Consider the following 18195-nt stretch of genomic DNA (forward strand, 5'->3'; position numbering starts at 1 on the left):
CGCAGCACAGTGATCGAGACGGAACTGCGCATGCACCGGCGCTGCAGTGCACCAGTGCATGGCAACCGTTGTTGCCTAGCGATCGCCTCTGAGGCAGAGGCGGTCGCTGGGCGGTAGGGGGCTGCACGGCGACGCTAAGCCGCTGTTTAGTAGGTGCAGTCCGGCCAACGCAGGCATGGCCGGATGGTTGGGGGGGGGGGGCGCGGTGGCTGCGTGACATCTCACGCAACCACTGCGGCCAGCGGCAGCGACACACAACTCCCGGCCAGCCGCAGGGGCTGCGCTGGCGGGAGTTACTCCACAAATACAAGAGCAACCATGCCGTGGCTGGACTCTGTAGCGCAGAGAGTCTTTTTTGCATCTTTTGCAGTGAAAATGCATCTTAGACGCAATGTTATACAATAGTACCCAGGAGCAGCTTCTGCTGATTAAAATGTTATATGGCATGCCTATATTCTGTGTGTAATAGCAGCACTATCTGCATCCGAAATGAAACATTGCATTGCATTACATTGCATCTAAGACGCATTTTTATGGCAAAAGATGCAAAAAAAGACGCTCTGCGCTACCAAGTCACTTGGCACTCACGAGTTATGTGTAACATGACTTGTAGCGCATGGAGCAAAGTTGTAAGAGGACACATCTGTAAACAGTTGCACTCACTGACATAACGTATGTCTCTTTTCGTTTACATACAAGTTTGTGTAGCTAGCATTAATATTTAAGAATCCTTATAAACCACTCTGTCCTTGCAGCTGTGTGGGTGTAAACTATCTCTGGGCACCCAACACAGTGGCTTGCGCAAGATGGGCACTTGTAGATTAGTATTAAATATAGAATATCAGGGCTGTGCAATAAAAGGTTATAAGCTTTATTTGGAATAGTCTAGTACATGGACTGATATGGGGCATGATGGTGAGTCAGTCCCTGTGATAACTCTCCATCAACTCTAGAGGCCACCACACCACAGGATCTGGCACAGGTATTGCAAGGCCCCATACAGTTTTAGAAATGAAAGACCGAAAAGTGATTCAAACCCCATGTTCTGAACCCCACCCCTTCAGGTTCAGAAGAGAAAGGTGTGAGTAAGAAGGCCAGATGGATATCAACCATTACCCACCCCATATTTTGCTGTAAAGACTGGTGGTCATGTGTTAAGGCCATGATTTAAGTCTTCCTGTGATCTCTGTCAGCTCTCCCAGCCAACAACATTAATACAGGCCAATGTTCTAGTGAAGCAGCTTAACTATAAACAAAATGTCCAATTTGGCCACACGCTCCTGTGGTTGACCATCTTAAGTCATATGACCTAATTAAATGAAGTCACTTCAGGTGATTTACATACGTTTTCTGTGTACGATAAATAAACTAATAAACATTAGCATCTTGACTTACTGTAAGTAGATTATGTCAACATGTTCATTAACAATACAAGCAATACATTAATGATGCTGCATTCATGGTGTTTGAATAGCTCAGTTGGCTGCCGGCGTAGGGAACAAAGTTCATCTGAATATAAACAAAGTCATTACATTCATAAAGTTTGTTGCTAGTGTGTTTCATGAGTTATTGATATTCAAGAGTAGAAAAATAAAAGGAAAAGATTTTATGGTTGATGCCTGACGAAACTGCCAACTGAGTTGGGTTCAACTGAGGTCCAAGAAATAACAGTGCTAGGCTTTTATGAGTGTTATAAATTCTAATACTGTAATAATTTCTGTCAAGATCATAACTGTACTTTGTAATAAGTAACGTGAGCATGTTGGGCATTAATGCATTAATATTGAATACCTCAAACGTTTAAAAGCACAGATGTGACTCAGAAGTGATAAAGACAACTCCAGGATCCTCTTGCAGTTATGACTAATGAAGTCCTAAATGAGCATGAACTGAGAAGTATTTTTAAGACAATTGAGGTTAATGAAGTGATCCAGAAATTATAGTGGGCAAGACTGATGTGATGTTTACACTGTTTTGCAAACTCAGGATGTGACCCGATGTTAAGCGCATGACGCATTTGAACTAACAGAAACAGTTTTTGTGCTGTTCACATTGGAGATGAGCGGGTTCGGTTCTCAGGGAACCGAACCCCCCCCCCCGAAATTTGCCTTCCGAGTCCGGATCCGAGCCAGGCTCGAATTTTCCCTCTTGACTCGGAAACCAGAACTCGGCAAAACGTCATCATCTCGCTGTCGGATTCTCGCAGGATTTGGATTCCATATAAGGAGCCGCGCATCGCGGCCATTTTCACTCCAGTCTCGGAGAGTGAGAGGACGTGTATTCAGTGTGCTCAGTGTCTGTTTATTGGGGAGGGAAAGTGGGGTGACAAGTGTTGTGCTGCTCAGTCCAGTCCATATATCCAGTGTAGCTGTAAAGTGGTGCTGTGTTATGCAGATCAGTCCAGTGTAGTCAGTGTATTGTGCTGTATCAGTCCAGCCATTCACAGTGTTGGTGTTCTCTGCTGCCATATATCAGTAATTCCAGTATATATATCAGTAATCAGTAATTCCAGTGATGATATACGCTGCTGCTATATATATCCACTGCTGCAGTATAACAATTATAACAACCTGTTGGGCTGCATCAGAGCAGTGGTAGTGTACTGTGTCATCAGTAATTCCAGTGACAATATACGCTGCTGCTATATGTCCACTGCTGCAGTATAACAATTATAATGACAACCTATAACAACAACCAACTCCTAGATGGGACAGGTGTTTGTGCACACTTGTGTCGCTTAGCTCGGCCATCCAGCTACCTCATTTTCTTCTTTGCATCAGGTGCTGTTTGGGGCCTATTTTTTAGATCTGCCATCCTGTCTGCCACTGCAGTGCCACTCCTAGATGGGCCAGGTGTTTGTGCCACACACTTGTGTCGCTTAGCTTAGTCATACAGCTACCTCATGCCACCTCTTTTTCTTATTTGCATCATGTGCTGTTTGGGGCCTATTTTTTAAATCTGCCATCCTGTCTGCCACTGCACTGCCACTCCTAGATGGGCCAGGTGTTTGTGCTGCACACTTGTGTCACTTAGCTTGGCCATCCAGCTACCTAATTGCACCTCTTTTTCTTCTTTGCATCATGTGCTGTTTGGGGACTAGTTTTTGAATAGTGCCATCTTGTCTGTAACTGCAGCGCCACTCCTAGATGGGCCAGGTGTTTGTGCCGCACACTTGTGTCGCTTAGCTTAGTCATACAGCAACCTTGGTGCAACCTTTTGGCCTAAAAACAATATTGTGAGGTCTGAGGTGTTCAGAATAGACTGGAATTGAGTGGAAATGGATGTTATTGATGCTAATAATACCATAGGAGCAAAATTACCCCCACATTCTGTGATTTTAGCTGTTTTTATGTTTTCTTTCAAAAATCATCCAGATCCAAAACCAAAACACGAAAGGGTGGTTTTGGCAAAACCAAGCCAAAACCAAAACATGAAAATGGAATTAGAACCAAAACACGAAAAGTGCCAGCCGCACATCTCTAGTTCACATTCATAAATGTCCTTTAAAAACTCATCATTCTAGGCTTGTGTGAGTGAGAATTTTCACAGTGATTTCTAATTAGTTACACCTTCTGTAATAGATACGCATTACCTACATACTGAAAAGATGTAAATTCTATATATTTAATTTTTGTTTTTTGGGGTTACTTTTATTGATTCCTCTACTCTTTGCATTTAATTTTTGAAGATGTGGTATGCAGGAGAATGCACTGGTTATCAACAAACTTTGATGACAGCTATTTCTGTGTTTATGCTTCTGTATTCTTTTGAAAGTTAATGCCGCGGACAACAGTGTGCTGGAGCGCATGATACATGAACTAAAGAGTGCTGGAGCGAGTGATACATAAACTACAGAGTGCTGCAGTGAGTGACACATAAACTACAGAGTGCTGGAGTGAGTGATACATAAACTACAGAGTGATGGAGCGAATGACACATGAACTACAGAGTGCTGGAGCGCATGATACATGAATTACAGAGTGCTGGAGCGAGTGATACATAAACTACAGAGTGCTGGAGCGAATGATACATGAACTTCAGAGTGCTGGAGCGAGTGATACATAAACTACAGAGTGCTGGAGCAAATGATACATGAACTACAGAGTGCTGGAGCGTAAGACATTTGAACTACAGAGTGCTGGAGCAAATGATACATGAACTACAGAGTGCTGAAGCGCATGACATTTGAACTACAGTGTGCTGGAGCGCATGATACATGAACTACAGAGTGCTGGAGCGAGTGATACATAAACTACAGAGTGCTGGAGCGAGTGATACATAAACTACAGAGTGCTGGAGCGAGTGATACATAAACTACAGAGTGCTGGAGCGAATGATACATAAACTACAGAGTGACGTAGCGAGTGATACATAAACTACAGAGTGCTGGAGCGAATGATACATGAACTACAGTGTGCTGGAGCTAGTGATACATAAACTGCAGAGTGCTGGAGTGAGTGATACATAAACTGCAGAGTGCTGGAGTGAGTGATACAAAAACTACAGAGTGCTGGAGCGAATGACAAATGAACTACAGAGTGCTGGAGCGCATGACATTTGAACTACAGAATGCTGGAGCGAATGATACATGAACTACAGAGTGCTGGAGTGAGTGATACATAAACTACAGAGTGCTGGAGCGAATGATACATGAACTACAAAGTGCTGGAGCGAATGATACATGAACTACAGAGTGCTGGAGCGAGTGATACATAAACTACAGAGTGCTGGAGTGAGTGATACATAAACTACAGAGTGCTGGAGCGAATGATACATGAACTACAGAGTGCTGGTGCGCATGACATTTGAACTACAGAGTGCTGGAATGAATGATACATGAACTACAGAGTGCTGGAGCGCATGATATTTGAACTACAGAGTGCTGGAGCGCATGACATTTGAACTACAGAGTGCTGGAGCGAGTTATACATGAACTACAGAGTGCTGGAGTGAGTGATACACAAACTACAGAGTGCTGTAGCGAATGATACGTGAACTACAGAGTGCTGGAGTGTATGATAACATGAACTACAGAGTGCTGGAGTGAGTGATACATGTACTACATAGTGCTGGAGCGAATGGTACATGAACTACAGAGTGCTGGAGCGAGTGATACATAAACTACAGAGTGCTGGAGTGAGTGATACATAAACTGCAGAGTGATGGAGTGAATGACACATGAACTACAGAGTGCTAGAGCGCATGATACATGAACTACAGAGTGCTGGAGCGAGTGATACATAAACTACAGAGTGCTGGAGCGAATGATACATGAACTACAGAGTGCTGGAGTGAGTGATACATAAACTACAGAGTGCTGGAGCAAATGATACATGAACTACAGAGTGCTGGAGCGCATGACAGTTGAACTACAGAGTGATGGAGCGAATAACATTTGAACTACAGAGTGCTGGAGCGCATGACATTTGAACTACAGAGTGCTGGAGCGAGTGATACATGTACTACAGAGTGCTGGAGTGAGTGATGCATAAACTACAGAGTGCTGTAGTGAATGATACGTGAACTATAGAGTGCTGGATCAAATGATAACATGAACTACAGAGTACTGGAGTGAGTGATACATGAACTACAGAGTGCTGGAGAGAATGATACATGAACTACAGAGTGCCTGAGCGAATGGTACATGAACTAGAGAGTGCTGGAGCGCATGATACATGAACTACAGAGTGCTGGAGTGAGTGATACATAAACTACAGAGTGCTGGAGTGAGTGATACATAAACTACAGAGTGCTGGAGTGAGTGATACATAAATTACAGAGTGCTGAAGTGAGTGATACATAAACTACAGAGTGCTGGAGTGAGTGATACATAAACTACAGAGTGCTGGAGCAAATGATACATGAACTACAGAGTGCTGGAGCGCATTACATTTGAACTACAGAGTGCTGGAGCGAATGATACATGAACTACAGAGTGCTGGAGCGCATGACATTTGAACTACAGAGTGCTGGAGCGAGTGATACATGAACTACAGAGTGCTGGAGTGAGTGATACATAAACTACAGAGTGCTGTAGCGTGTGATACGTGAACTAGAGAGTGCTGGAGCACATGATAACATGAACTACAGAGTACTGGAGTGAGTGATACATGAACTACAGAGTGCTGGAGAGAATGATACATGAACTACAGAGTGCCTGAGTGAATGGTACATGAACTACAGAGTGCTGGAGCGCATGACACATGAACTACAGAGTGCTGGAGTGAGTGATACATAAACTACAGAGTGCTGGAGTGAGTAATACACAAACTACAGAGTACTGGAGTGAGTGATACTTAAACTACAGAGTGCTGGAGTGAGTGATACATAAACTACAGAGTGCTGGAGTGAGTGATACATAAACTGCAGAGTGATGGAGCGAATGACACATGAACTACAGAGTGCTAGATCGCATGATACATGAACAGCAGAGTGCTGGAGCGAGTGATACAAACTACAGAGTGCTGGAGCGAATGATACATGAACTACAGAGTGCTGGAGTGAGTGATACATAAACTACAGAGTGCTTGAGCAAATGATACATGAACTACAGATTGCTGGAGCGCATGACATTTGAACTACAGAGTGCTGGAGCGAATGATACATGAACTACAGAGTGCTGGAGCGCATGACATTTGAACTACAGAGTGCTGGAGCGAGTGATACATGAACTACAGAGTGCTGGAGTGAGTGATACATAAACTACAGAGTGCTGTAGCGAATGATACGTGAACTATAGAGTGCTGGAGCACATGATAACATGAACTACAGAGTACTGGAGTGAGTGATACATGAACTACAGAGTGCTGGAGAGAATGATACATGAACTACAGAGTGCCTGAGCGAATGGTACATGAACTCTAGAGTGCTGGAGCGCATTATACATGAACTACAGAGTGCTGGAGTGAGTGATACATAAACTACAGAGTGCTGGAGTGAGTAATACATAAACTACAGAGTGCTGGAGTGAGTGATACATAAATTACAGAGTGCTGGAGTGAGTGATACATAAACTACAGAGTGCTGGAGTGAGTGATACATAAACTACAGAGTGCTGGAGCAAATGATACATGAACTACAGAGTGCTGGAGCGCATGACATTTGAATTACAGAGTGCTGGAGCGAATGATACATGAACTACAGAGTGCAGGAGCGCATGACATTTGAACTACAGAGTGCTGGAGCGAGTGATACATGAACTACAGAGTGCTGGAGTGAGTGATACATAAACTACAGAGTACTGTAGCGAATGATACGTGAACTATAGAGTGCTGGAGCACATGATAACATGAACTACAGAGTACTGGAGTGAGTGATACATGAACTACAGAGTGCCTGAGCGAATGGTACATGAACTACAGAGTGCTGGAGCGCATGATACATGAACTACAGAGTGCTGGAGTGAGTGATACATAAACTACAGAGTGTTGGAGTGAGTGATACATAAACTACAGAGTACTGGAGTGAGTGATACATAAACTACAGAGTGCTGGAGTGAGTGATACATAAACTACAGAGTGCTGGAGTGAGTGATACATAAACTACAGAGTGATGAAGAGAATGATACATGAACTACAGTGTGCTGGAGCGCATGATACATGAACTACAGAGTGCTGGAGCGATTGATACATAAACTACAGAGTGCTGGAGTGAGTGATACATAAACTACAGAGTGCTGGAGTGAGTGATACATAAACTGCAGAGTGATGGAGCGAATGACACATGAACTACAGAGTGCTAGAGCGCATGATACATGAACTACAGAGTGCTGGAGCGAGTGATACATAAACTACAGAGTGCTGGAGCGAATGATACATGAACTACAGAGTGCTGGAGTGAGTGATACATAAACTACAGAGTGCTGGAGCAAATGATACATGAACTACAGAGTACTGGAGCGCATGACATTTGAACTACAGAGTGCTGGAGCGAATGATACATGAACTACAGAGTGCTGGAGCGCATGACATTTGAACTACAGAGTGCTGGAGCGAGTGATACATTAACTACAGAGTGCTGGAGTGAGTGATACATAAACTAGAGTGCTATAGCGAATGATACGTGAACTATAGAGTGCTGGAGCACATGATAACATGAACTACAGAGTACTGGAGTGAGTGATACATGAACTACAGAGTGCTGGAGCGATTGATACATAAACTACAGAGTGCTGGAGTGAGTGATACATAAACTACAGAGTGCTGGAGTGAGTGACACATGAACTACAGAGTGCTGGAGCGCATGATACATGAACTACAGAGTGCTGGAGCGATTGATACATAAACTACAGAGTGCTGGAGTGAGTGATACATAAACTACAGAGTGCTGGAGTGAGTGATACATAAACTACAGAGTGCTGGAGTGAGTGATACATAAACTACAGAGTGCTGGAGTGAGTAATACATAAACTACAGAGTGATGGAGCGAATGACACATGAACTACAGAGTGCTGGAGCGCATGTTACATGAACTACAGAGTGCTGGAGCGATTGATACATAAACTACAGAGTGCTGGAGTGAGTGATAAGTGGACTACAATGCACCAAAGTGAATGAGACATGGACTACAATGCACCAAAGTGAATGAGACATGGACTACAAGACACCAAAGTGAATGAGACATGGACTACAAGACACCAAAGTGAATGAGACATGGACTACAATGCACCAAAGTGAATGAGACATGGACTACAATGCACCAAAGTGAATGAGACATGAACTGCATTGCAATGGAGCAAATGTCAAATTGACTTCAGTGCGAAAGAGAAAAATATAACTCGACTATAGTGCATTGCACTGAATTTCACATGGACTACAGTGTGTTGCAGTGAATGAGAAATGGACTATGGTGCATTGCAGTGAATGACACATGGATTACATTGTGTTGCATTGAATTTCACATAGACTACAGTGTGTGACAGTGAATAGCACATATACTATAGTGCGTTGCAGTGAATGGCAAATGGACTACAATGCATTGGAGCAAATTACACATGTACTACAGTGTAGTGAAGTGAATGACACATAGACTATAGTGTGTTGCAGTGAATGGCCCATGGACTACAGTGTGTTGCGGTGAATGCCACAGAACAACAGTGCATTTGAGCAAATGAGACATAGGGGTAAATTTACTAAGGTTGGAGATTTTTAGAACTGGTGATGTTGCCCATAGCAACCAATCAGATAATATCTATTATCTACTAGAAGCAGCTTGATAAATGGTATGTAGAATCTGATTGGTTGCCATAGGCAACATCACCAGTTCTAAAAATCTCCCACCTTAGTAAATTTACCCCATGGACTACAGTGCATTCGAGAGAATAGCACATGGACTACAGTGTGGTGCAATGAATGGCACATGTAATATATTACAGTATATTGCAGTGAATGGAACATGGACTACAGTGCATTGATACATTGACTACTGTGTGTTGCATTGATTTACACATTTACTACAGTGTTTTGCAGTGAATGTCATAGAGACTATAGTGCATTGCAGGAAATGACACATGGACTACAGTGCATTACAGTGAATGACACAGTGTGTTACAGTGAATGACATATGGACTACAGTGGGTTGCAGTGAATACATTGGTGTTTCTATAATGGAAGAGTGCAATGTGTGTGGTGCACAAGGGCCATTGGGTCCAGGGTGGCCCACACCGCACACACTGCATTCATTTAATACTTACCTTTGCAGAGTCTAGTGTCGGGCGCTGCAATTGCGGCAAAAATTGCAACCAGAATGCCCGCTGCACATGGGCAGTAGTTAAATTAGTCTCCGGAACATGGCGGGCACCATGTTTCCAGAAGACCTGCGCATGTGCAGTAGACTCCAGCAAATGCCGGACACTAATCCACCGTGCAGAGGAGTGAGCTGCCATTGAGGTGTACACGGGCCCTCCTCTGTTGAAACGCCCCTGAGTGAATAGTATACTATGGCACATAAGCTAAATATCCCAAGAACAAAACTAAAAAGAAAAGATCTGTCATAAGTTTAGTCCTATGTTTCCTTCGGGATCCAAGATTTTCATGACATTTAAGTGCACAGTCAGTAATTATTTATTTATTTATTTTTTTCAATTTGATTTGTTCATATATATGGTGACCTCCTCCTGTGACTGATAAATCCTGTTTTATGGACTATTGTACATGTGCTAGACAGCATCACATAAACGGGTTCCTTTTTTTAACAGTACCAGTGAAATATACTAGCCATACATGAAAACTATCACGCTGGGCTGGGTATTGAAACTGGGGAGCAAAACGTGTTTAAAAGTAGACTGGTATTATTTTTTTTATATATATTTTTTAAACAGTGATGAAAAATCAAACTTTTAAAAGACTCCTTGAAAACTTTTCATCTTACATAAACCATGAGAAATGGTAATGATTTTCTGGCAGCGGCTTCTGAATGTTATGAGAAGTTTTCCTTAAAATGAACTTACCTGCAGAGATTCTTCTTTGATTGATCGAAGGATTTATAAAGATTGTAAAGTTTGCACAGCAGTGTGATTGGATGAATATTACTGATGGGTAAACAGAGATTGCTAAAGTACAGAATAGAATTTACAGGGTCATTTCATATCCAAACTTCTATTGCAATTGATTTTTCTTTACCGTGATAGCTTTACAAACAGGTTTGTTGGCCAGGTTAAGATTTTAAGATCTTTTTAAAAGACTAGAATTGGCTCAAAAAAAAAAGTCTGTAAATTTTAATACAGATTAGAAATAAATGTGCACTCCAGCTGCTAAGGAACTACATATTCCAGCATGCCCTGCAACAGCTTTGATATTAGGGCATGCTAAAACTGTGACAGGGCCTGCTGGGATGTGTAGTTTATATGAGCTGATGTCACAAGAGAATAATCATGATAGAATAATATTTATCTCAATTATCACAGTCTACATATGATAGTTCAATTTGGACAAATTTGGCAAAATCAAGCACAGTAGGTGTAGATTAGAGTAAGGCAACTCTAAATTGTTTGAGTCATTTTGTAATAACTATGGGAGTATTCAATTAAGTGCCATTTTTTTCGACTGGACAAAATAACCTCACTAATTCAATTGCGGGCATTTTTGACCATTTTTTTTATCTATTTTCAACACTGCAATTTCACTTTTTTTATGTCGAATCAGCATGGGTGAATATTGCACCAAAAATGGGTGAAAACGCCCGCGAATTAGCCAAAACACGGCAAATTCGCTGATACAAGTGGTTTTTGACAGTGCCAGATTTTTCGACCAGTCGAAAAAACAACACGGGTATTGAATAGGTCTTTTGTAAATTCAGCCTAAAAACGGGTGATAGGTGCCGTTTTTTCGATAGTCAAAAAAAGGCACTAATTGAATACCCCCCTATTGCTTTAATATTACTGCTAATATGTGTGTTTCAAAAATCCAGAACCAAGATCATTGTTTTTATTCATCTGTGTAACCTTGTTGTAAACTGTGTTCATTTTCTTTTAAAAGCTTTATGTGGTGGAGATGTCAGAGGTCCAAGTGGTACAATCCTGTCTCCTGGTTACCCTGAATTTTACCCAAATTCTTTAAATTGTACATGGACAATAGAAGTCACCCATGGAAGAGGTAATGGTTAAAAATGTTTTATGAATTTTCTTATTGTTACCAAATAATGTTAACAAGTGTTTTTAAAAGAAGTATATAATTGATATGCATTCTTAAATAAATGGAGTTCAGAGGCTCGTCTTAAGGTGTATGCATATGCTGTCAAAAAATGCGAAGATTTGTATGTAATAAAAAGCACGTTTGACTACATGCACCCAGCACAAAAACAGCATCATTTGCACCAGGTATACAGCATCTTACAGCTGTGTATACTTACAGTACATCCAGTCCCTGGCCGCCAGGTAATGCCAGGCAATAATAATAATGCCACAAGGTAATAATAACAATAATGATTATTATTATTATTGTTTATAAAATGAGCCACCATTTGTGCAGCACTGTATGGAGAATATTTGTCATTCATTTCAATTCTTGCCCCATTGGAGCCTACTGTCTAAATTCTCTAAAACAAACACAGACACACAAACTAGGAGTGATTTTGTCAGAAGCCAGTAAACTTACTGATATGTTTTTGGAGCATGAGAGCCACAGAGTGAAACCCATGCAAGCAAATGCAGAACATACAAACTCCACACGTACAGTGCCCTGGATGGGAATATAACTTGTGGTCTCAGTGCTGTGAGGCAGTAATTCTAACCACTATACAGTACCTCCAGCACCTGTAAGATACAGTATATGCCATTTGAAATTTGTATATGTGGATGAGTCCAAACCTAATTGTCTTGCGATTATGTGAAGATGCCCTTCCTGTGATCAGACTATGCTTGCACTCCCAAATTCTGCCTCTCCCGGTTCAAGAAGATGCAGGTCACTGATACGCCAAAAATCTACATACAGACATATGAATACACATTTTCGCTTTGCATGCATTGGCTGGAAATGCATTTTTTACAGGTGAAAAAAACAGATGTACATTCAATTGTAAATGCTCCCCAGATATATGTCCAACCAATAATGCAATCAATGTCCTCTTAAAAGGAGTCTCTACCATCCTAACATATATTTCTTGATCCAATACTAGATGACATTTTCACATTCGTAATAAATATTTCTAATCATGTTAGTTTAACAGACTCAGCATATGCTGATTCTCCTCAATTAACGCCCCACTTAGCCCCACCTCTTCCTGACTGACCCTGCCCCATCTCTGCTGTCCTCCTCCTTCTCTCCCTCTTTGCTGCTCCATTCCTGCACACCCTGTGGCTCTGTATTAGGGATGGCCTACGGTGTGTTCACCATTGATGGTTGCCATTGATGGTGAAACTGAGAGTGTCCATTGATGGTCTCTAACTATGCTATGGGAGACCATCAATAGCTTCACTCATCAATGGCCATCCCTGTTATTTCTGTGAATGATCCGCGGGCCAATCACATCCTGGGGGTGGGGCTTCACGGGTGTCGGGGTGCGGAGCTATGCTCCATGTCCCGGTATCTTGTAAAAAAAAAAAAAAAAAAAATATATATATATATATATATATATATATATGTAATACCCAGACAAGTGTTGTATTAAGGCATGGTGACAAGGGTGTTAGTGAATCTCTTTTACCTGTATCGGGTCAAATTAGGTTTTCCAGCCTTTCAACTTCTCAAATGCAGGAATGGCAGGTTTCCAGACAATTTAGAATGTCCCGACAGAATAATAACTGATCACAAAAAAATAATAATAAACTTAACTTTATTATACCGGAACTGCTGTCCTTTCTCTTCTGTAAATAGAAGCCAAGGGTAAAGAATCTATTTGAACTCAAATGAATGTAATGGCTACATTAGCAAGTAAACACAGTGTTCTATCTATACATCGTTATACAGGACTTATACATCAGTATAATGGTAGTTACCAACTCTATGACTTAACGACAAGACGCAGGTATGGTATGCACACAATAAAACAATAGGTAACTAACCCCTTGTTTCCCCCTCTAACCTGGTATCTTAAATGTTCTCCCCTGAGCTCACTTTAAGACTGTTCAGCTGAATGTTATACCGTTGGCGCACTTAGGGTGATAACTGTTCGCTTCCTTTCCCTAGGGGTGAAGTCATTATCCCTGTTGCGATGGCTATAATCTGTTGAATTAGGCTGACAGTAGAAGTCGGAGTGGCATAATAGTAGACGCTTGAATGTTGCAAACCCGGGTTTGTTAGTGATTCCTGGTAGAGATGTCGACCTACCGCCTCTGTTATACACTAGGACTTTGAGCTTGGACACTCGACTCTCTAACAATTCGCGTAGTGTGTTAATTAAGAACAATTTGTTGCATCAAACGCTAAGATGCTGTGAGTTCCTTACCAATCGCTACGTCACTAAAGTGCAGGGTATGTGAGGTAGTGGCATTATCCACAGGAAGGTCCCTGTTCTTCCGTTTTAGCAACTAGTAATGAGACTATAATTCCTCCTAATGATATGCCACCTGCTACTTAAGGAATATGGTTCCTTCACTGACTGGGTTACGTTTCTATTATGAGTCTAATGGTAATTCATACCATTGCTGAGGACAAAGGGGTATAATAGTCTCGAAGCAAAGCTAAGAGACCAAATACTACAGGGCTACTTTGCTACTTTAGTAGTGATTAATTAACCAGCTTCCATATTGGTATCTAACGTCTATTTGTACTTAGAGAGGTAGGCAGTGGTAGCAGGGGTCAATATTCTTTCTATCTATTGCCAGACAGTGGGGAAAATATGTTTGTAAGGCTCTCTCATTCCTAAGAGGTGGTGGGCTCGAGCAGACTTTCCCTGATGTCTCTTCACTAGCTGTCTGTCCTGCACGCACCCAAGTGCCCTGTTTCACTTACTAGAGTTGATCGTCATCTCCTGTCAGCTGGATCACATAATGTAGCTGTCAGTCACAGAGGGGCAGGATCTTCTCTGCTGCAGCAGCTGTTCTCCTGTCTCTTTATCTGTTATGGGCGCCGCCTCCAGGAGGGTTTTTACGTGGAACCAACGCCTCCTCGATGCCGCTCACCGCTGCTGCTCTGAGAAGCGGTCCCGCCTCACTGCCGCTGGCGCCGCTCACCGCTGTTGCTCTGGGAAGCGGTCCCGCCTCACTGCCACCGGCGCCGCTCACCGATGTACGCTGCCGGGGCGACACTCCAGCGCGGGCGCTGGAGCCGTACTGATTGTTCTCTCCGTGTCCACGACAGTGTAGCACCTCCGCTTGCCTGTGGTAAGTGCGTAGCTACTTTTCAGGTCCTGCCTCTCTTCACAATCTCCAACCACCGCCAACGGTCCCCTTTTACTCTATTTATAAGCTCCTCTAGGGTGCCCGGATCAGTCCCGCCGGTCAGTCACCTTCCCCACGAACTGGTCCACACATAGCAGTCTCGTGCCATCAGCCCTCTAATGGATTAGTGGAGGGAACAGTCCTAACTCCCCTCTGTGACCATGACCCTCACCCCTTCTCTATGAGATTGAATATCCTAGTATCCCTCTGTGAGGGCATATACTTATATATACATATACATATCAACTTCTCTAAGTTATGTCAGCACAACACACATTTCTAAATGTCATAAATAAATCATTTGATATTCATGTAGGGTATTTAGCAGGGTACTACATATATATATATATATATATATATATATATTTGTTAAGGCTAAGCCATCGATGGAGGGAAATCATCTGGTTCTCTCCCATCGATGGCAAAACCATTTACCATCGGCCTTAAACCATTGATTATAAATCATCGATGGTTGATGGCCATCCCTACTCTGTATCAAAAACCCCCCATGCACTCCCATACATACACTGGCGGCTGATCCTCCTTTCCTAACGCTGACCTGTCTGTAAGGATTTTCTGTCTACTCAACATGCGAGCAGCTCGCACCTTGGGCCTAATTCAGACTTGATCGTAGCCATGCAAAATTTTACTTGCAATTTTACATGCATGTTACTGAGTAACTTACCAAAAGTTACTCAGACATGCGGGGGGACGCCCAGCACAGGGCTTGTCCGCCCTGCATGTCTGACTCTGCCCCGGCGCACAAGTACAAAAGCATCGCACAGCAGTGATGTTTATGTACTTGACGAGTAGCTCCCTGCCTGTGCAGCTCCTGTGCGCTGGCAGAGAGCTACTCATCGCTGCCCGGGTTCGCAGCGGCTGCGTATGACATCACGCAGCCGCTGCTGCCCAGTCCGGGCACGCCTGCATTGCCCGGACTGCGCCCCCAAAACGGTGACCCAACGCCGCCAGCCCGCCCCCTCCCACCCAGCGAGCACCTCTGCCTGTCAATCATGCAGAGGCGATCACAGGGATGAGATGGCCGTCGGCTGGCATGCGCCGACACTCTGCAACGCCAGCGCATGCACAGTTCAGACCTAATCGGAAGCGATCAGTTCTGAATTAGGCCCATTGAGAAGACTGAACAACCTTACTAAATTATTATGTAGGGACAAATAAGAAATCTCTCCTTTTATATTAATCTCTGCCCGTCCCTGATTTCTGTCACCACACACCTTGTAGGATTTCGGCTATATAGCAGGGGCGCACTTTATGGCAACCTCGTACATGCTCGTTGTCAGTGACGGATATCTCTGACAGACAGTTTACTGGCTGCAAGTCATTAGGATTCTACGGGAGCAGTAACATTAGGATAGATTTACATTTATACATATGTATCAGAAAGGATATTATTTCACTTTGCACATTCTCTGGATAGAGGTTTCAGGAAGGCAAATCTTCATTTTAGCAGCAGTATATGTTAAATACTATTGCACATATTTAGCGGCATCTATAGTGCGTTCACTTTCTTAGCTACTATATGCTTAACACCAGAGTTACCGTTATAGAGGCCATTAGGCAAATAAAAGGGAATTACAGCTTTCTTTACCTCCCATCCCTGCTACTAAGTATCATGCTTTGCATACTTTTGTTGTCAGCACTTGGTTCATCTCCATTAGGAGAACTGCTCAGTGCATTAAGTAGCTTCATAAAGAACAAGGCAGCTGATGGCATTACATTGATTAGGAGCACTCATGTTGTGAAAGCTGTTACATTAAAATAAACCTTAATTGGAACAAAACCATTACCTCTCTCCATTATTTTTCGGTAACATCCAAGCTTCAAGCTTATGCCTTTGATAGACTCAGTTTCCTCCTAACCTGACTCTTCAGATTCTTGTTTCTTATTACTGGGGGAGAAAAAGTTTGGTAAATGTGTTTTTTTTTATTTGCTGTCTTATACACATATTATTTGCTCTTGTGAACCCAAGTGCACCATTTATACACAACAATTATTATGACAGGTACACAACATTAATACATAGCATGGACAAGATATGGGGGTAATTCAGATCTGAACCAAGGGCGTAGCTACCATAGGTGCAGGGAGTGCAGCTGCTATGGGGCCCTGGCTGCCTCTGGGGCCCTGCACTCTCCCTGCACCTATTTGTGCTGCTTTTTATTTAACTTCTCCCCTGGCCGCTACGTCTCTCCTCACAGTCAGATGCTGGGAGGATGCGCAGCTGTGCTTGCAGGGACATCCCCGGACAGGGCCGTTTCTTGGGGCAGGCGAGCAGTGCAACCGCACTGGGCGCCCGCCGCGGCACTAACTGTGGCTCCCTGCTTCCCCCTCCTATTTCTCCCCGAGTAACCCGCTCGGGGGGCAGAGTTTCACGTAATGACGCGGTTGCATCGTTACGTCACGACGCAACCCCGTCACTCCGCGAAACCCCCCCCCCCCCGAGCGGAGTACAGAGGGGGATCCAAGTTAGGAAGAGGGAAAGGCCGGCGCGAGGAGCGACTGGTGAGGCGGGCCGAAGAGCGGTAATCGCCTCTGTAAGTATTTTCTCTCTCTCTCAATGTGTAAACTGGGGACACCTGCCGTAATGTGTGAAATGGGGACTCTTGCCTGCCGTAGTGTGGGGATTTAATGTATCAAGGGCATTGCGGTGTGTGGCATAATATGGTGCAGGGGGCATTACTGTGTGGGGTTTAATATGTAGAATAATAAGTAGAATTTTTTTTCCTGTGCTGGTCGTGATCTGTTGGAGCAGGGTCAAAAACTGGATTGTGAGGTAGTCTTTTCAGATGAGGCCATGCCCATTTAAATGAGGCCACACCCATTTAGATGAGGCCATGCCCCCTTGCCGGGTGCGCGCAAGTTTTTTTTTTATCTAGGTGTGTGTGTGTGGGGGCACATTTTTTATGTCATGGGGGGGCGCATTTTTAAATCTCGCACTGGGAGCCAAATTGGCTAGAAACAGCCCTGTCCCCGGACCACAGCCCTGCCTCCTCCTTGTTTAAGTCAGTGAGGAGAGAGAACAGAGCAAGGCCGGGTGGTCCTGCAGAGTAGCCAGCACGCCGCCCGCACACCGGCTCCACCTGCTGGCTCCACCCGCTGTCTGTCCGCCATCGGATCGGGGGAAAGAGGTTGAGGGACTGAGCTGGGGGTTGTAAGCAGTCTGTGGCCTGGTGGGGGGGGGGTTCGGGGCACAGGACACAGGGGGCCCAGTGGAAATTGTGCTACGGGGCCCCCAAAGGAGTAGCTGCACCCCTGATCGGAACTGTGCATGCGTGTGAGCCACAATGCGCCAGCGCATCGCACAACAGCATCGGGCATCGGTGCCTAGCGATGGGATGGTGCGAAAAATCTGAAAGCAC

The 18195-nt window shown here is 43.7% G+C and overlaps 1 protein-coding gene across 1 annotated transcript in view; it reads left to right on the plus strand.

Moving 5' to 3' along the window:
- CSMD3 (CUB and Sushi multiple domains 3) overlaps window positions 1-18195 on the plus strand; it is a 1529921-nt gene that overhangs the window by 845831 nt on the left and 665895 nt on the right. The window contains exon 20 of the mRNA XM_063924487.1: window positions 11475-11591. Coding sequence (XP_063780557.1) covers window positions 11475-11591 — 117 coding nt within the window. The remainder of the gene's footprint in view (window positions 1-11474; window positions 11592-18195) is intronic.

This window comes from Pseudophryne corroboree, chromosome 5, assembly GCF_028390025.1.
Source record: "Pseudophryne corroboree isolate aPseCor3 chromosome 5, aPseCor3.hap2, whole genome shotgun sequence".
Classification (NCBI taxonomy): Eukaryota; Metazoa; Chordata; class Amphibia; order Anura; family Myobatrachidae; genus Pseudophryne; species Pseudophryne corroboree.